At 37.2% G+C, this 20,374-nt stretch overlaps 2 protein-coding genes across 7 annotated transcripts in view; one reads left to right on the plus strand and one right to left on the minus strand.

Moving 5' to 3' along the window:
- Window positions 1–17,484, plus strand: part of ZRANB3 (zinc finger RANBP2-type containing 3) — a 74,214-nt gene extending 56,730 nt beyond the window's left edge. For all 5 annotated transcript variants that reach the window (XM_087950111.1, XM_087950114.1, XM_026665391.2 and 2 more), the window contains 8 exons: window positions 1,567–1,716; window positions 4,060–4,151; window positions 5,886–5,987; window positions 8,398–8,543; window positions 12,409–12,552; window positions 14,433–14,832; window positions 16,190–16,321; window positions 16,418–17,484. In XM_087950111.1, coding sequence (XP_087806237.1) covers window positions 1,567–1,716; window positions 4,060–4,151; window positions 5,886–5,987; window positions 8,398–8,543; window positions 12,409–12,552; window positions 14,433–14,832; window positions 16,190–16,321; window positions 16,418–16,516 — 1,265 coding nt within the window. In that variant the 3' untranslated portion in view covers window positions 16,517–17,484. The remainder of the gene's footprint in view (window positions 1–1,566; window positions 1,717–4,059; window positions 4,152–5,885; window positions 5,988–8,397; window positions 8,544–12,408; window positions 12,553–14,432; window positions 14,833–16,189; window positions 16,322–16,417) is intronic.
- The window catches only part of RAB3GAP1 (RAB3 GTPase activating protein catalytic subunit 1), a 30,148-nt gene continuing 26,995 nt past the window's right edge, over window positions 17,222–20,374 (minus strand). The window contains exons 24-25 of one of the 2 annotated variants that reach the window (XM_087950116.1): window positions 18,976–18,996; window positions 17,222–17,888 (exon numbers count right to left, since the gene is read on the minus strand). In XM_087950116.1, the coding sequence (XP_087806242.1) occupies window positions 17,646–17,888; window positions 18,976–18,996 (264 nt within the window). In that variant the 3' untranslated portion in view covers window positions 17,222–17,645. The remainder of the gene's footprint in view (window positions 17,889–18,975; window positions 18,997–20,374) is intronic. The other variant, XM_026665377.2, reaches the window with a different exon arrangement.

Consider the following 20,374-nt stretch of genomic DNA (forward strand, 5'->3'; position numbering starts at 1 on the left):
ACACATCTCGTTAAGTCTGTTTGTATTATAGCACGTATTACAAAAATATCCTAATGTTTAATGCTAAAAGCGGAAATTAGCAGTTGGGCCTAAAAGTGTAATAGTGCATAAATTAAGGGTTTACATAAATAAATGTAATTGTCCATGGTATAAATTTAATTTGTATGATATCTTATTGTTAAAATTGTAAAATCTCCAGTCAGAGGTGGTATTTGCAGGTTCTCCAATCTACTCAAAATTTCCACTACCGGTTCTCCAGAACTGGTCAGAATCTGCTGAATACCACCTCTGCTGCAGGCCATGTTCGACCTCAGATACCTGAAAGGAAATGTTGCTAGTAGGAAAAAAGTGGGAACAGTACAAAAGCTAAAGTCAATTGAATTGAAGCCTAAAATAATTACATTTAGTTTTAACAAAGTATTGCTAATGAGCGGCATGGTGGCCTACAGGTGGAGCTCTCACCTCACAGTCAAAAGGCTGTGAGTTCGCTCCTAAGTAGTGGCAGATAGTTCTTTCTCTAAGAATAATGAGAAAATATCTGCTGCGAACTCCTTACAGACATCAGGAAGGGCATCTGGACAGTAAATGCTCAACTCCATTCAGTCACCCCGTCTCCACCCTGATGATTACAGGGTTGTTATAAGGGGAAAAAATGCCAATATGAGTATTTTGCAAATATTCTATAATTACCCTGTCTGTGACATTTAAAAAGTTCTGTGATAATTCTTGGAGGTTTGGACAGGGAGATGTATACGTGGCATATGCAATTGTTCATTTAGCATATGCAATTGTTATTTATTCAAATGTTAAATCTGTGGAAGTACCAAAGCATAGCATTGCTAGATGCTACAGAGGTACTAATGGATGTAAAGAAAGTAATTAAAAACAGTTTCAGTCTTTATAAATATATTAATACAATTAATAACTGGGTATTGTCGAAGGGAATTTAAACAATGTTAGTTTATAGGTTTTTTTTCACTTTTTTATTTTTGTCACATTTTTCTTATACTTTTGCTTTTTTAATTTTCTTTTTTTCTTGTTCTTTTATTATAAATAGTGATATCAATATTAATACATTTAAAGTGTTATTGAGCTCTTTAGTTATATTTTAAGATGGCATAATAAATAATTCTAGACAATTAATGAAATAAAATATTTCAAATTATATTATAATGGAAACTCTTTATTTAGTGTTGTTATTCTTTTTCCACTGTATCTTTATCAGCCTTTTTATTTTATGTAGCATTTTTATTCTATTCTTTTAATTTTTTAAATAAACTTTTTAAAAAATTGCTAGATGTTTGATGACTAGGCTGTTATTTTTGTACCCTTAGCCACTGTGTATGAACATAAGAGAAGTAATTTTGCAGGCATATATCCTGTTTTTCTTTAATTTGAGAATCATCTATATAATTACATATGATTAACTACAATTAACTACTACTCTTCTCTTGAGAACTAAGTAATAGTTATAACAGAAACGTACCTTAGCATTTATGTTAGCTTTTCTTTCCCAATAACATAATTATATAATTGTTATTCCTTCTTGCTTTTTAACACCCATAGTTATACAAAAGGAAAGTCAAATTGATTTTCTCTCTGCTGAAAGTGAAGATGAAAATGCAATAAAAAATGACATACAACTTAATGGTATTGAGATGACAAAGGAAGAAACAAATAAGAAATTGGACTGCTGCAAGCAAGAACTCAAAGAAGGTAATAAATATTGCCTTCCTTCTGGCACTAATTATTACATGTTCATGAACGTGTAAATCTAAAAGTTTGAGAATTATCAGCTCTTCCCACAGTGATCAGCGTGTGTATAACATTTGCAAAAAGTTTAAATGGTGAGAAAATTTCTATCTAGTCTAAGAGTTTGGAGCCAATTTGGAGTGGAATTGGAGAATGTAGGGGAATGAGAGGAAGGGGAAGACTTGGTATATTAGCGGAAGTCAACTTGTTCAACATTGGAACATAAAACTGCAAAGGATAATGTAAACACTTGTTGATCCTTCCTTTCCTCTGTTATTGAACACAGTGCTTAGAAAGACTTACACAATGCCCTCAGGACATTTTGGAGACGATGGCAGGGATATAGTTTGTATTCTGGGAATTTAGACGATGCAAGAAAATGTCCTATTGGAAAAATCTTATTTGTCTACCAAAATTAACTTGATTTAACATAGTTGCCTCTCTCTATAACAAGATTATACTTTAAAACAGGGGTCGCCAACCTTTTGGACCTCAAGGACCACCAAACTCATAATTTTAGATCCCAGGGACCAGTAACTGGTTCTGTGGGTGTGGCCTAATTTGTGGGTGTGACTTGGTGGTCATGTGATTAGTTGGGCATGGCTTGTATGTAAATATTATAAATATTTATATAAATATTGATTTTTTTTATAAAAAAAGAGCAACTTTTACCCAAAATCAGGCAAAGCAGGCAGGCAGATTGAGTTGCTCACAGAATCAGATTCATTCAGAAATCTATCTATCTGCCATTGGCTAGCTCAGTCTGTCACATAAAATTTGCTTGCAAGCAAACTCACAAAATTAACTCACAACACACCATGCATGTAAATATTGATTTTTTTATTTAAAAAAGAGCAACTTTTATCCAAAATCAGGCAAAGCAGGCAGATGGAGTTCCTCACAGAATCGTTCAGTGATCTATCTATCTGCCATTGGCTAGCTCAGTCTCTCAGATTTGCTTGCCATGAGTCTGCACTGAATTTGCTTGCAAGCAAACCTTCAGTCCTAAGGGAGGTTCGGCTGTGCTTAGCTAAAAAACAAGAAATCCAACCATTTCCTGTTACCTAGCTAATCTAAATTTCCCGACACAGCAGAACAGATGATGGTCGGAAAAAGGAAAAATAGCAACTTAGTAGACAAGTTTGCTGGGTAAGGATTGAATGGGTGGGGAGGGTTCCCGCGGGCCATGTGGGCTGAGCAGCCTTGTGTTTCTGCGCAGCCTGAATTAATTGCTTTGTGGGGGTGCTCTGGGGGTGAGATTTCTCTGCGGCCCACCAAAATTTTCTCACGGCCCACCGGTTGGCGACCGCTGCTTTAAAAAATATCACAGAATATTCATCTGCTTAATTAGAAGTGAGACCTAGGTTGTAACTGCACTAGAAACTGAGAGACTCTGAGTTCTAGTTCTGCCTTAGGCAGGGAGTAGGTGACTTTGGGCCCATTGCTTATCCCTCAATGCTAGGAAAAAGGCAGCAGCAAACAATTTCTGAAAAGGTTACCAAGAAAACTGCAAGAACTTGTCCATGGAGTTCAAGTCATAAAAAATCACCAAAACTAATTTACATACAGGTTTAATACATACAATTGGCTTTGGACATAGTCACATAAGGATGATGTGCTTTGACATACTAGTGATATATAATAGTAAAAATATAACATCTTAATTTATTTCCAATAATAATCTTTTACCTCCTCAGAACACTGCCATAGGGGAAAAAAAACAGGAGCTGTGTTTTTGGTATATCTAGGGCTTAAAGGATCCTTGCAAATAAGAATTAGAAGCTAGATCTGGATCTAGGTTTAGATCAATTTAATTCAGTGTCTACTACAATAGACTATTATTGTTCTCTATTTCTACTGGAAATTATAAATTTGAGATAGAATTAGTTACTATTATCCTTATTTCTTGAATAAATGAAAAGATCCAACACTGGCCACTTAATATTAAGATATTTCCTCAAATATTTTTTCTCATATGATTTTGGTGAGAGTTAGGCCTCATTTAAGTTGCTTTAGATACAGGTAGCCCTTGCCTTACAACTATCATTGAGGCTGGAACTTGGGTTGTAAGCATTGCAGTGATAAGTTGAATCATCAGGTTACATAAATCTGTCAAGTACTAAATTAACTCCTGTGCCACAACAGACTAGGTAGGATCTAAGGATGTAGTTGCTTCCTAGGAAATATCCTGGTAAATCAGGTGGAACGTGCTTATGCAATGGCATGTTTATTATCATAATTGTTATAAAGAGATGAAAGTAAAATTTTGTTAAAATTTTTATTTAACAAATCATTTTTTATTTACAGAGTATTCAAATGATTCAGAATCCACCCTAACATATCACAGTCTAATGTTCTGTGCAAGTAGGAATACTGACCGAATTCATGTCTACGCAAAGGTGGGGAATTAATTTTGGATTCAAAGAAGCACATGTAGAATTCTGATTGGTACAATAGTTTCTATTTCTTTTGCTCATGACTTTTCTATGCCCTCTAAAAATGCATTCATGAAGGACTGTGAAACTATAGGTCAAGGGTCTTCAAACTTGGCAAGTTTAAGACTTGTGGACTTCAACTCTCAGAATTCCTGAGCTAACATGACTGGAGGAGGAATTCTGAGAGTTGAAGCCACAAGTCTGAAGACCCCTGCTATAGGTTGTTGAATAGAACTGCATCAAAGAGGCTGAGTTTTGAGGGACATATAAGTTAAAAGGGGTTAATGGAAACCGAGGAGAGAAGTTGCCCAAACATACTTATTTTTTGCTGTTGGGGACACCTTTTTCTAGGTTCCATCAGTTCTGTGGCTTCTCATTGAGTCATTCTCTTTTAAGATTGACCATTGGATATTGCAGTATCAACCATATTAAGATTGACCATTGGATATTGCAGTATCAACCATATTACTATGCCAATTCAGCTAGCGTACAATTCCTGGAGCATTCCATGATATGGCAATACAATCCACTATGAGTACTGGCTTTCCACCCATTCTTGCCTTCCCCCTCTAGATAATGTAATTTTCAACCTAACTGAGTTAGTTGTTGCTTGGAATAAGCAGCACCTTCCTATGATGTTATCACATCCTCAGGACATCTCTCTCCCGGGAAGAGATATTTTGATCTCTTCAAAGCAGATTTGAAGCTCCATCCCCTACATGATGAATTGCTCTAGGATTGCTGTTTTCTCCTCAGATACTACACTTGTAGCTTCAAATTTTCCCATGTTCCAATTCTGTTGTCATTGTAGTACATCTACCTTATCATTATTTAATCTTCAGGCTGAATTTTCAGAAGGCATAAATTAATGTCTCTTGAGATCTTGATACAGTTGGCTTCTCCATTTATTTTGTTGCCAGATGCTCAGGTGGGAAGCCAAGTACCTAATTATTCTTTGTATTATTCCATTTCTATAGTGAGCAGGTTTCTTAAATGGGACGGTTTCTTAATGCTGGAAGTCCAATCATCTTCAGCTAGTGGATGACGCAGTTTACAAGCTGCAAGATTTGTAAACCTTGTCCTTTGAAAGCTAATCTACAAATTTGAGCTGTGTCTAAGAAGGATAGTTTTGTTATGGGTTGGCAAACAACAGTCCTGTAGATCAGCACCCATTCTATGAAAAGATTTCTATCTTTCTTTGTGACTTCCTTTTCCGTCAGGAAGCTACATCGCTTCAGTCACCTAGTAGACAATCTTTAGAAAACTTTATTCAATTCGCATATGATTATCCATGCCCTTCTCCAAGTCATAAACTAGATCATCCATGTGAATTACAGATTCCAACTAAAGAACCAGTTACTTATCTATGACATCTATCATAGGTATCCTATCATAGATATGCCCCACTTGTGATCAAATGATATTAATGTCAATTTTGCTGTGTCCGTCTTTGGCAAATGAGAGGGTTTAATGTGAGGTGTGTTGAGTACAAAAAGTGGGTTGCACAACAAGAAGTCCGTATTCTACAAGTTTCCACATTGCACGTAGGGAAGTAATGTGTACTCAAGAGATTTAATCCATGTGACAGATGGCCACTTCACTTACATGTAAATAACTAGTTCTTCCTTGAAACCATTAGCAGACTGAATAACTTCCTGATCTAAGATATATAGAGTGTTTGTTTATTTGATTATCCAGGATGGAGAGCCTCTCAGATGCAATTTCATTCCACTTGATATAAAAATAGGCAACTGGGAAGATTTACCAGTGTGTTTTCAACAAAAACAGAACCGTACACTGGTAAGTTTAATTCCATGATTCTTGATAAAGCTACAAATAAAGCCCAAAGCATATATTTTGAGTATATCGACCTAAATTGATTTCTAAATGTTTTGGTTGTTGTTTAGTGATACCTATTTCTTTTTCTTTCTTTCTTTTTTTTGTGGGGGGGTGGGTGGGGGAAGAAAAGCACTCCATACATTCTCTGTACAAGGACTAAATTACTTAATTTCATACGTACTCACAATACTTACTCATGCTTTCCCCTTTCACGGTTAATTAACATTATGCAAGGCCCAGAAGAAGAGGAAGAAATAATATAGAATGGCATGGAATAGGGAATTGGGAATTGGGAATGGAATACTTTATTTCGCCTTGTGATTTAGACACAAAGGATGTCTCTGCTGCAGAGGCTCTCAGTATACATGCAAAGCAGCAGAGTAATAATGATCATAATGTTGATACCAATAAGAGGAGTAAGCAAAGGAATATAAAAGCTTAAGTTAATAAAAGGAAGGAAAATGAAATGAAATTTTGTTTATACTAACATCATGAACTGTTTCCACACATTCCTATGCCAAATTGTTTTAGTGGCTTGAAATGTTTCACCTCTGTCTTTTTTTAGGATCTCATCCATTCAGCCTCAACTTCTCAGCCTTCTTCACCTCTTCATGTTCACACTTCCTGCCTGTATTTGTTTAATAATTCAAGCCTATTACATTCTCTCTGTATGTACAAACCACTTTGATGTATTTCTTTCGTACTGATCACTCACTTTTGCATTAACTCCCCATTTATTTTCATCTGTCTCTCCTTGCTCCTTGTAACCTGTTTGCATCGTATTTTAACTTCAATGCTTTTCCTAAAATACTGACATTTTCATTTAAGAAAATAGACAGAAGCACATTGTTATGCATACCTTCTTTCTTTTTTGCTTTTACTTCTTTTGGCAAACATTCCCATGATAGACTATGTATTACCCATTACCTTTCTACCAGCGTAGGTATAGCTTGAAAATTTCATTTCCTTATTTTTCTGATATATGCTGTATACAAATTCATTTACTTTACCACTTCAGCTTTTAGCCATTTACATATAACTTCATTTTTTTATTTGCTTTCCCCTGTCAAACAAATTACTTTGCTCTTTGATAAAGTAATGGTCAGATCTGTACATGTCAGTGCTACACAGTCTCGTATTGTTTTGCAAATAATTCACCTTCTTAGCCAATACAACAATATCTGCATGCGTAACCACCTGCACATTTGTGTTCCCAGCCACTATCTCAAGATTTCCTTATAATTTACCCATAAATAAATAAACCAAAAGAACATCAAGCATCCTATGTCTTATTTCATGCTTGATATTGAACCATTTGCTGAGTTTTTTTTCCTTATTGTCATATATGATTTACTACACAATTGCATTGATTTAATTGATGTAATTAACTGTTTGAATCTGACAGAACATATAAAAACTTACAAATATTTGTTTCTGAAAACCCAAATGAGGCTCTAGTGGATTCCCCCCCCCCTTTGTATTGCAAGAACATCTGAAAATACAGAAGTGTTGATTGCTGCAGTCGTCAGCTGCTCCTCTATTACAAAGCAAAATATAAAATAATAGGTGCCAATTAATAATTTATGACCAAGAGTATGTATGTACAAGGACGATAAAGCCTTTTCTATTCTCAGAGGTGTCAAGAGACACACTAGGAATACACAGGAGTCTTTCTGCTAAATGCAAACACTAACATTTGTACAGTGCACACAAGGCTCACACCCTTACAATGGAAGATCATTTCTAGTTGAAGAGACTGAGGCTGAGAAAACGGTTTGGTTAAGGTAACATCGTGTAATAAATGTTTGAGAAAGACAGATTTTGAAGAGAGAAATTCTTGCTTGTCACCCAATATCGACCAACTGGGCTATGTATCTATATCCATGATTGAATGGATGTATATATTTGCTAACCTCTAGCACGACCAAGGCAGGATAATCGAAGGCTGTCCAATTGTTGACAAGCATAGCTCTTAGCCTGCTGATTGAAATGGACGGGAAAAGAAATCTATCAAGAGAATTTAAGTCCTACACTAATGCTCATCTGCTTCTCTTTCTCTCTGCTGTGATTTGTGATGAAATAGTGGAGATGGGGGCTGGCTCAGTAGACATTTTCTGACCTACAGAGATTGGATGTTACTGAGTTCTCCACCCCTTCTGGGGTTCCGTATCCCATCAATACTGCTGCTAATATTAAGAAAAACTTCATTTACCTTTGAAACAGTTCAATGTTTGTACAGGTAAATGACATGAAGAGCATGTCATTAGTTGAAATGATTTTAAAACCCATTGTTCTCTATTGGGTGTATGTTTCAAAGTAATATCCTCACAGTTTTAACGAGTAATTATTAGGAATAACAATTCTTTTCTAGATACTGAGGTTCGTCAGAGAATGGAGTAGTCTAACAGCCATGAGACAGAGAATTATCAGAAAAAGTGGCCAGATTTTTTCTAATCCTGTTCTTGCTGCTGAAGAAATACTGTCTAAACAACAAGCCAAACTCACCAGTACCAAACGGTGTGTGCTGCTAGCCTCTTCTCTACTCTGGTCTAAGTATTACGTCTCAAGCAGTTATATTGCATTTTTGTCATGATGATGTTAAAGGAAGTGACAGTCTTTCTTCTTTTTAAAATGTCTTTGCATCCAAGATGCTTTTCAAATTGTTGGAAAAAAAAGATCAACAGTAAGTGCTTTTCCCAACAATAGTGGAAGGTTTCCTTCGTAAGGTTTGCATTTCCCAATTGCTCCACTTGACATTTTTCACAGTCTTATCACCAGTTCTCCCATGAGCTGTTCAGATCATCCAGTAGTGGGAGGTGCTTCAGTCTCTGCATGTCTAGGCTGGGCTTAATTTGTGGAATGCTCCTCCTCCACCACGGGACTCCTCCCCAGCGTTCCTCAGTTTTTGGCTCAGCCTCGTGAGGGATAGGCAGTGCTTTTTCATTACTCCTTGGCCGAAACAGGAGAATTTCTCTTTTCAGGTTTGGAGACAGTCAATTCGTCTTTCAGGTTCTCTCAACAAATTGCTTAATGATCTACTAATACTGCCTTGTCCATCTGGCCATCGGTGATCGCTATATCGGGAAGCGTTTCTCGCGCCCAAAAGCGGAGAGAGGCCTTGGCTTTGTTCCGTGCCCCCCCAACCGCTAGCCCTACCCTTGCCATAGTGATAGCTGCGTCGTTTTAACAAACAAACGGCATGGTTTTGTTTCTCTCGCTCGCAACTGAGTCGTATTGCTGTTTTTCCCCCCAGAACGCTGCTTTGGGGTGAAGGGCTCAAACACCTGGTTATTTTCACCCCTCCCAGCCGTTTAGTCCTAAGGGAAAGCTGTCTGGAGCTAATCCCTTCTCACGGTGGGAGATTGCTGCTGGCAGCATGCACCAAAAATAACTGCCGGTTGCCATTTTGTTGTAAGTAGATTGCTGAGTGCAAATCTTCTGTAGACTGTGTGAGGTAGTTCTTATTCCCGATCAGAGGGTTTTATCCAAAAACCCCAAGGAATTATTGCAACCTCATTTTAAACCATATTCAAGGCCATTTGTTATTCTTGTTGTTGGCTTAACCCTCATGACATTTTTCACAGTCTTATCACCAGTTCTGGTCTTGCTGTGAAAAGCCAAATTGGACAATGAAATGCTATTAGGAGAAGGGGTGGATGGATTATGTTCACCATTTTGGGGTGAGATACCATCAATATGCAGATGATACCCAGCTTTAGATCTTTACCCCAGGCCTTTGAGTGATGCTACAGACATCCTATCCTAATGTCTGGAGGACTGGATGGGGCAGAATGGGCTCTGACTCCATCCTACCAAGACAGAATGGCTATGGATATTTGAACCTCTGAAGAAAAGGTTCTTCCATCTCTAGTTCTGGGGGTCCTCCTACCCCAAAACACCAGGTACGCAATCTGGGGTCCTCTTAAACTCACAGCTTCTGCTCAAATAGCAGGTTGCACCCGTAGCTAGAAGGGCCTTTGCACACACCTTCAGATGGTGCACCAGTTGCACCTGTACTGAAGTGGGAGAGACTCTGCTCAGAGTAACTCATGCCCTTGTGACCTCTCGTTTAGACTATTGTAACACGCTTTATGTGGAGCTGCCTCTGAAGAGCAATTGGAAATTTCCACTGATGCCCAATGTGGCAATGCAGGTAGTAAATGGTGCCAGATAGGCAGCACACATAGCATCACTTTTGCATGAGATGCATTGATTGCTGATGTGTTTCCAGGTGCAATTCATGGTGCTAGTTGTCCGCTTTAAAGCCCTGCATGACTTGCAACAGGTTACCTGAGGGATTTCCTTTTTTTCCAAGAGTCTCTACTCATCCAACCCAATCTAGCAGAAGGGGCATGCTGCAGATCTCATCAGCAAAAGAGTGTTGGCTGGCAGGGACAAGACAATGAGCTTTTACTGCAGTGGCTCCAGCTTTATGGAGATTAGAATCGTTCCAACCTGGTTAGCCTTTCGTAAGTCCTTAAAATCCTGGCTATGTTCCCAAGCCTGGATATTGATAGCGTTAAGAATCCCGTTTCCTGGCTGTGTTGTTAACTTGCCAAGTATCTTGCCTGGTATGCATCTTTATTTTGCATGTTTTTATATTTTTTATAGTTTTAAAATGTTTTTAGTGTCCTGATTGTAATGCATTTTTTGAACTGTAAGCCGATGATTCATTGACTTGAAATGGGCTGCTATAGAAATTGAACAAATAAAAAAAAATCTTAACTAAATAGAAAAAAAACTTTTTTAAAAATCTGGTCCTGGCCCTAAAATAGGACTTTGAAATCTCATTCTTGCTGTTGTATGTATAGACCCCACAGATTCTACATGGGCTGCTGTTAATAATAAAGTAACAGATCATCGCTCAATATATTTGCACAGTGCAGATGTAACTTTTTCACCACATATTATGATGAAGAGCTTGTGTGAAGCAAATGTTCTACAAATATATCATTTCTTTTTCCAGATTTGAGTGCTAAAACATAATTGCGAATAGAACATAAATAGAACAAGCTAAAATAATGTTTAGAGAAATTAAAAATCTTGAATCCACAATCACTTAAGATATAAAAATTAGAAATTCCTCATATTGTATTTTTCAGTTTTGGGTTTTTAAAAAACCTTGTTTATAATTCAGAATTGAGCAGAAAGTATGGGGATATAGTTATAAACCTTCAAAATATTAGCAAAGCTTTCTAATTTTCACTCACCAGGCTGCTCTGCCGATTGTTTCACCCTGCCCACACACCCCTGTCTGTCCTTTATTTCTGCAGTTTTGAAGCTCAGCTGAGGTGTGGCACCACACCTCAGCTGTTTTACTCACCGGCGTTGCAGTGGAAAGTAAGATGTAATGCTGTAAAATGATGGTTTTGTAATGTGCTGCACGCGCCCATTGTGAAACCAGTAGAAGCCCACCACTGTCGTTCTTTAACAAGAATAAAATTTAAAAAAATAAGTTTTACCACCCAACTAGGTTGCTGAAACAAAGCTTTTAGGAAAATAGAATATTTCTGAATGTTGAGAATTTGTGGAATCCATAATTTAGTTTAGTTTATTGTCATTGCACCTCGTACAACAAACTCGCCCTCTTCAGTGTACATTATAACTATAAAAATAAAACACACATCCTTCACATTCTATACAATTGAATTGAAAACCCCTGATATTGCATTAATATTGCACTATACAGTAGAATTCAATATATATATATATTCAATATGCTGTGGGATATAAGCTGTTTTTCAGCCTATTTCTCCTTGTTTTTATTATCCTGTACTGTCTGCCAGATGATAATAGTTAAAAAAAAAAAGGGTTGCCAGGATAAGATGGATCTTTGAGAATATTTTGAACTTTCTTAAGGCAGCGGGAGCTATAAAGCTCTTCCAAAGAGGGAAGAGGGCAACCAAAGATCCTCTGGGCAATGATGTTAATTCTCTGGAGAATCCTGTCTACCACTGTGCAATTGGCAAACCATACACAGATGCAGCTAAGTTAAAATACTTTTTATGGTGCAGCGGTAGAAGGTCACCAGCGGGTTTTTCATTCAGTTCATAGTTGATATACTGAAAACAAATTTCTGGCTTCCATTCATCCAGAGAAAAACCTTGTTCTGAAATACAGTATCTGAAACTACTGTTTTATACATAGCTCCTTCCCAATAGACTATGTTGCAAATCTTGTGAGGAAAAGATGCATCCAGAAACTAAAATTTGTTTCCTTGTAAGCCATCCTTATCTAACATTTTAGAAATAATGATTGGTAATCAATGCTGTAGTTTGCCCGTGGCAGAAAGGGATCACCTTGTGGGGGCCATCTGTTTGCAAATTCTGCATCTCGGTTTTTAGCCTTTGCTCAAAGCTAAGAACAGTGTTTAATATTTTAGGTACGTGACAAAAGAAGACATTGCCAGAGCTTCGCTAACAAAAGCTGACAGCAGTGGCGGTAGCGTTCGTATAATCACCAAAACATCCAGAGAAGTTATAACAGCTCATGGATCTTCTGTTGGAAAAGACGACCATTTTATAAAGTAAGTTTAGTTGTGCTTGAGAGAAGAAAATAGACACATTGTACGACATTCTAATAAAGGGCTTTTTCTTTTCTGTTCAATTGTGTCCAGTTCTCAGAGAATGCCTGGACAGGTCCCTGCAGTTTTCTTGGCTAGACTTTTCAGAAGTGGTTTGCCATTGCCTCCTTCCAAAAGCCGACAGAAAGCGACTGGCCAATATCATCCATCTGGCTTTGTGCCGAAAGCAGAACTAGAATTCACAGTCTCCCAGTTTTTAGCCTGATGCCTTAATCCACACACCAGATTGGCTCTCTAATAAAGCACTTAGATCTGTGAGTGAGATACAGCTACCTTAAGGAAAATAAGCTGAAAGTTATACATTGAAAGTATTTTCAGAGAATTCAGGCCCAACAATTTGTGGTGTCTCTTGGAGCCCTCATCTGATAAAATGAAGTACTAGCACACAGCATTTTTTATCGGCAATGCTATCAGTTAGAAAATACCTTCCTATGAGAAACTTCCCTGATGTCTGTTATAGTTTCAACACGTGATGAACATGTTTCTGATACCTCTGGTATTTAAACTTCAGTAGACATTTTTGATTCTGGTATTCAGCCTGCAGATGACAACAACATTGGATATGTTACCTCTTTTGGTAAAAACAACAACAACAAAAACTAGCCAACTGACTTGGGCAATTTGTCTTTAAAAAACTAGAATAACAGTTGTTGTGTTCTTTGGTAACAGGATCATCACCTATCATAACCTTTCTCTTTCTGACTTCTTTGTACAGGAAAACATTTTTGGCCTCTTGTCTTTTCTATTCAGTTGATCCTTTGTTGATTTTCTGCAGGAGCCTTAAAATCATTTCTTAATTTGACCCAGATCAAAATTGTAACGTCTTTTTGTAGATCAAATTTAACTTGGATTCAAAAGAATCTGCCTAGAAATCAGTATTGTGTTAGAAAACATGTGTAAAATAAGGCTTTAGTTAAAGAGTTATTTGATTGAATCATTCCTTGCTATACTGTGATAAGCTTTGTACAGCATAAATATGCAACATTTGAAAGGATGAGCGCTACGCTTGATTTTCAAAGGGCATGTTAGGAACGCCATAAATATAAGCAAAGACAAAGAATGAATATATTCTAGTCCAAAATAAAATATGCTTAGATTTAATTAAATAGGGGGTATACAGGTATTTAATAATTTATGTTCTCCCATTTCACAATTAAAAAATACATTTTGGCAGGAAGCCTGAGGATTTTTCCAAAGGCAGCCAACGTAATATGTGAATCAGTGTCTATTTCTAGATTTTATAACTTGCTTGGGACCATCTTCAGTAATGGTGATGTTGTTATCCGTTCAGTCGAATCTGACTCTTGGCAATTCTGTAGGCCAGGTCTCCACATCTTCTGATCTTGCACTATTTCTTTGAGTTGTTCTGTGCTCCGCCAGCTTTGATGGTGTCCAGTCACTGTTCTTTGGCAGCCTGGTTTCCTTTTGCTGCTAACTCTTCCAAACATAATTGCTTTCTCCAGTGAATGGCACATCATTGAAAGAGGTTGGCACAAATATTTCAATCCGAGGAGGTTGCAATTTAACTAATGTTTTCAGTCTTTTTTTTTGGGGGGCAGATATTGATAGGATCATAATGGGAGATAGGAGGTACAGCATCCATTTTCTTACTTAAATCCATTGGCCCTACTTTGTGCATTTATTGTTCAACCATTTTGTTACTAAATTCCAGACTCATAATCTGGGGCTGCTCAAATGAGATGACGGAGCACATTGGTCTGCAGATTGCTTACTCCTGGCCCAGTGAAACAGTGGGATACAAATGTAGAAACATAATCTAGGCATTTATTCATTTATTTATGGTATTATCATTTCTGTTTTAGGTTGCCTTCAGAAGATGGGAGTTGCCCAGATGCCAGTTTAATTTCTGACCAGATTGTTGCTGTTGAGGAATGTTCATCAAGCAAGGGCTATTTACAGGCGGTCGATAATGAAGGGAACCCACTTTGCCTAAGCTGCCAAAAGCCAACAATCCAAGTTGAGCCAAACTCGACATATACCGCCTGGGACACACGATTCTGTTCTCTTAAATGCCAGGAAGATTTCTTCTTCTACACAAATAATAGTTACCTGAGAACTAAAGTTTTTGAAATAGAACATGGCGTTTGCCAGTTATGTGGGTGGAATGCCCAAGAACTCTACCTTTGTCTCAGAGATGCCCCAAGGAGTCAGCGCAAGGATCTTTTGGAGAAGTCTTGGATGTCCAAACTTCCTTTAAAACAGGTGAAATATATTGCTGGAATGCAGGAAATTGTTCTATGATGGATGGATGGTTTTAAAACATAGGGGAACTTTAAAAAAAATATTTTGGAAGAAGGCATTTGATTCCTTTCTGATACTCATTTTAAAAAAAGCCTTTTTTCAGGCTTCCAAAAACCCCGGAAGGAAGTTGCAGTTGCTTGCAGACATCCATACACAAAGGTTAATGCCAATTCCTAAAATAGCCAGTGTTTCCTGTAGGACTGGGGTCTCCAACCTTGGCAATTTTAAGACTTGTGGACTTCAACTCCCAGAGTTCCTCAGGCAGCAAAGCTGAGAAACTTTGGCTGAGGAACTCTGGGAGGTTGAAGTCCACAAGTCTTAAAGTTGCCAAGGTTGGAGACCCCTGTTCTAGGAAGCCTTAACTTCCTCCTTTACTTCTTTGAATAAAAAGGACTTGCATGCATGAAGGTACTTTTTCTGAATTATTTTCAAAGGCTGAACAATTACATTAAAACTATTTTCATGCAAAACTGCTATTCATGCAATGAAGTAATTAGACTGCATGGTTATTGGTATGCCGTAAATGTTATGAACATTCATTATCAGGCCTAAGCATTCAAAGAATGAAAATTGTACTATTCAAACAGCTTGTTACTTAGCAAGACTGGTTGCTCTTTGAACACAGCAGATGTAAGCACGGTAACTGTAGTCTTAATCATATTCCTTTGCAAAATGAATTAAATTTATTTTAGCCTTTCAAGAGACAATATAGCGGATCAAAACAAGACTAGGAAATATATGTATAATTTTTTGTCTTGTCTCTCAAAACAAAGGTAATACTAGAAAATATCAGAATTTATTATTTTTTAGATTTTTAATTACCAGTTTTGAGATTATAGCCACAAGTTTTTGATGGCAAAGTTTTAGCAGTTATCTCATATGAATCTGTGTTTGACACTTAACAGTATTATCAACTGTGCTAGATTTCATTTCCAACTCATTAGGAAGACATTTGGATCTCCAATGTACTTCATTTCCTGTTTTTAGAATGAAGAATGGCTAACTTTTTGAAGACAGGCTAACAATTATATAATTATGATGCATAGTTGCTGCTCTTTTATATCAGTTTAAAAACTAAGAACAAAGCTGATTTCCGTGTGTTTGGTCTTCACAAATGTGACTTAGTGATATTTGAATTGACATATAGTTTGTTTTCCTCAAATTAGCACGGCTATTATCCTGGAACAATTATTTCTGAGGCAGGTAGCAAACTGATTTGACTAAAAACAACAAAAGCATATTGGAAGGACGAGATATATGCATATGACTTATTTTTTGGACATATATTATGACTGTCACTGATCCTATTTTATTTCAGTTAAATGAAATTATCCTGAACCCAACTGAGGGCCATTTCTGGCAAGTGGATCATATCAAGCCAGTTTTCAGTGGGGGTGGACAGTGTACTCTTGAAAACTTCCAAACACTATGTACAGTTTGTCACAAGGAGGTAAGTACAGGATGCAGCAGCAAAATTTCATGAACTTTCAACATTAAGAAATGGATTTCGTATGATTTTTTTTTCTTTTCTTTTATATGTTTTCAGAGAACAGCAAAACAAGCAAAAGAAAGAAGCCAAGTTAAAAAACAATGTGTTGCTTCAAAATATTCATCAGATATCACAAAGTTTTTTGTAAAATTATGAAAAGGTTTGATGAAATGGATGTTGCAGCTCGAATGAGTTGCTATCAATCGTTTCAAATTAAATCTTCAGGCGGATCTATTTTGTAATAGTTCTTAGTACAGCTCATTAAGAAATTTCACACTATGAGAAATGTTAAAAAGCTGTATCTATATACATGTTTTTTCCTTCTAAATTTCAAATTTAGAAAACTGATTATTTTTTACAAATTGTTAGCAAGGTTCATGCAATTGTTTAAACCCTTGATACTGCAGCATTACTAGTGCATTTTTCTTAACATCTGATCCACAATTGTGGAACTGATTGGACAATAGATCATATAGACTATAATTTGCATAACAATCCTTGCTGTTAAACAAAAGAAGTATCTTTTGTAAAATTATACATGTACATTAGTTCATTTCAAAATAAACTCTGGCATTTTTACATTAACTTTTTCCTAATTTATATAGATTGAAAAATACAGAACCCATTTTCAACATATTAACGTAAAGAGCAAAACTGGTGAGATATGGTTTGTTTATGTGTGTCTGTGCACGTGTGTCCATCCATCAAGATTAACATTCAAAGCTGGTCATTGTCCAGCAGGATTTGGTATCATCTGATGCAAGCAGAGGGGTATGATTGCTATATTAACTACCAATAATTTTCCTGACTATGCTGTATCATAAAGCAGAATGATTTAAATAAATACATTGCCAGCCAGGCCACAAGGAAGTGAATTTTATTACATACAATATATTTGTATAGCTGTAAACAATTTAAATCCACTGATTTATTAGGTTTCTAATCTACTCACTTTACATGAGCATAAAACTTGACTGGGGAGGCTGGGGAGCAGTATTGCATAATTTAATTTACACTTAATAATACACAGTTCTGTGGTATTTTCATTATCACTGTAAAGCATTTTTAAAGAGGAATGGATCGCTAAGTAAAGATGAGTAATCCTCCAACATCAATAGACAAGGGGCCTTGATGGAAAAGATAAAAATCCCACAAATGCTATGCATATGAAGACGGTTTCACGTAGGCATTACTCTTGAATGTCATCTTCATTTCCGGGAGACTGGATAAACATCTCTTTGATGTACTTGCTTGGGTGAAAATGTTGCTAGAGTAGATGTTAAAGTCAGAAGAATGTTGTGTCGGATGAGAAGGCACCTGCAAGTCGGAAATCGTCTTTTGTAAGAACACTGTACATCCGCTGAGGCAAAGGTTTAGAGTAAGGAGCAGGCCGTGGAACAGTTGTACGTAAAATAACCTCACGTCCTGCCGGGGGTGGAAAATCCGAACTCATTCCAGAATTCAAACGTTTTTCATCCATAGAGCCTGATCTTTTTAGTTCTTCCTCATAGGGCATCATTGGAGCAACCTAAAGGAAAGAGAAGCCTTTCAGCACTGAGCCATTTTACTGGATTCGTATTTGTTTTTGAGGTACGCTAGCATAAAAACGGTAACAGTCAATAACTATTCAGTGTGACAAAGTACAACATTCACTGGGATACAAGCTTAAGGAAAAAGCATTTGTTCTATTGAGTTTCTGCTTAAGAAATTGACTAATGCTGACTTAAACACACAAAATATATGTTCTGCACCCACAAGATCATCTCACTGAAATGCCAAAAGGAGGCTTATAAATGACTTCACACTGATCTGTCCAACAAAGAAAGCAATTTATATTATGAAACAACAGGCATTTGAACACTGATTCAATCAAATGATAAAACTGGGCTGAAATTATTTTGCTCTGACTTTCTCAATGGTGGGATCTGTAACCAGAGAAACCAACTCTAACTAGATCTGGATGTCATCCATTAATCAGACATTTTAATCCATCTATTGTATGCTGATCCTATCACACCTAAATGAAATTTTAAATTGATTAGAGATACTGTGCTTGAACAGAGTTTCTACTCAACTATCAAACTATGAGTCCTGCCTGGTTCAAATTAACTGTCCAACTACTTCACACAACTGTAGTGTACTACTCTGAAAATGAGGGTTTTTTTCTTCTTCTAATATTCAAAAGAGAATTGAAAAAAGAAAAGTTCCATAGAGAAAATATCTGCAACGCAAATGGAAAACAGTTTACAATTACATTTGTTCAAGCCAAGTGGACAACCTATAATTTTATACAAAGTGTATTTTAATGCTATCGCAGTTTGGTGCTTGAAATGCAGACATGTAAGATACAGCTATATTAAACAAGAAAATAAGCTGAAAGTTATACACCAAAAAATCCTTCAAGATTCTAGAAACCCATTTGATGCATCCATTTCAACCATTTCCTTCATACTCTGGTGATGTCAAAGCTCGTAACTTAATAAAAAAAAAGTCAATGCTTTAATTATGCAAAGAAGCAATAGTTGAGCCATATGCTATGCTGCTACAGCCTTCATACCCATGCAGCACCTACATGAAGTTAGGCAGATGACTTGAACAGGGAAAAATCTAGTTACCTCCTCAGATGATTCAGTCAGCTGGGTAAGAAAGAGAATCAATGGTGAAAGGCAAGTCAGAGATGACTCACATAGGATTAAAGAGAGGTTTCAGTACAGGGGCAGCAGCCTTACAATTGGATTTGTTGCTAGGCACAGAAACCGATAAATACTTGGAACACAAAACAGATCTAAAACAAACTGATAACAGGACTAGTTCAATGTAAATAATCAATTGCATCCATATAGTCAAGTCTATCCGATTTTGCCATGAAGCAGTCATATAACCTATGTCTATCCCAGTTCAGTAATTGATGGAGGCAGGACCTGATTTCTGTAGCTACACATTTACTTCTAGGAGTTCTCAAGGGAATTAATTCCTTTACTTCATTCTACTTCTATGAATCAAATCACATGACAAGTAGGCAGCCTATGCCAATGTATCTTTTCTGCATTAAAATACATGCAGGAGATTGTATCAATGTTTTTGTATTAATCCAGCGTCCATAATACTAAGTTTTATCAAAGAACATTACAGGTGGCCTTCCATTTACAATGGCAATTGCCATCTCTATGTAATGCAACCATAAAAGTGAAACTGCAAATGGCCATTTTTCCAGTTCCGGTCACTATTACTAGGCAGAGGCAATTTCCTCCAGGCTTCCCACAACTAAAGTTAAGTGGGGAAACCAGCTGGAAGTTGCAGGTCCCAGACTGGCAGTCAGGTAAGTGGTTGCTGCTAGTTGAGGGAAGAAGCAAAGGAGTGCTTGGGGGAGGGTGCAAGGTAAGGATAGAGAATGTGCAAAAAGCATGAGGAGGATGCATGGGGATGTACAAAACACAGCATGCGTTAGGAAGAGTCTGCAAGAGTGACACAGGTTGGGAGGGTATGCAACAGGCATGGCAAGTGTTTGAGGAGGTTGTTCAAGAGGTGCAGAAGATATGGGGAAGGTGCAGCACAGAGCAGGTGAATGGGGGTGAGGGATGGGAAGGATGTATGCCAGGCAGGTGAGTGAGGAAGAGGTTCAGGGCAGACGTTTCAAAGAGTTACTGACTGAAGAGTCACAAGTTTCATAGTTCTCAACCGATGACTATTCAGTCAGTTAACTCTTAATTATGATGGTGCTGAATGAATTATGGGGATTATGAATTGGTCTTTGAAGTTCCAGCAGCCCCATGTGCACAGTCCATGATCTGCACCCACACACATTTGACTCATACTGCATCCTGACTCCCACTGTATTGATTAACCCCAATAACCCTATTGCAGAAATGCCTGGGTAAATGATGAGAAGCTACCTGTGTTTGGGATTGTTTTTAATATTAGCAACATATTAATACTGAAACAAGATGTCATGGTAAAATGAGTAACAGCAGTTCTCTGTGATACATTGATTTTTGTTCCAGCAAGTAAACCCAG

The sequence above is a fragment of the Notechis scutatus genome, chromosome 1 (genome assembly GCF_049901735.1).
Source record: "Notechis scutatus isolate UNSWTSFEM ecotype Mainland chromosome 1, rNotScu1.2, whole genome shotgun sequence".
NCBI lineage: Eukaryota > Metazoa > Chordata > Lepidosauria > Squamata > Elapidae > Notechis > Notechis scutatus.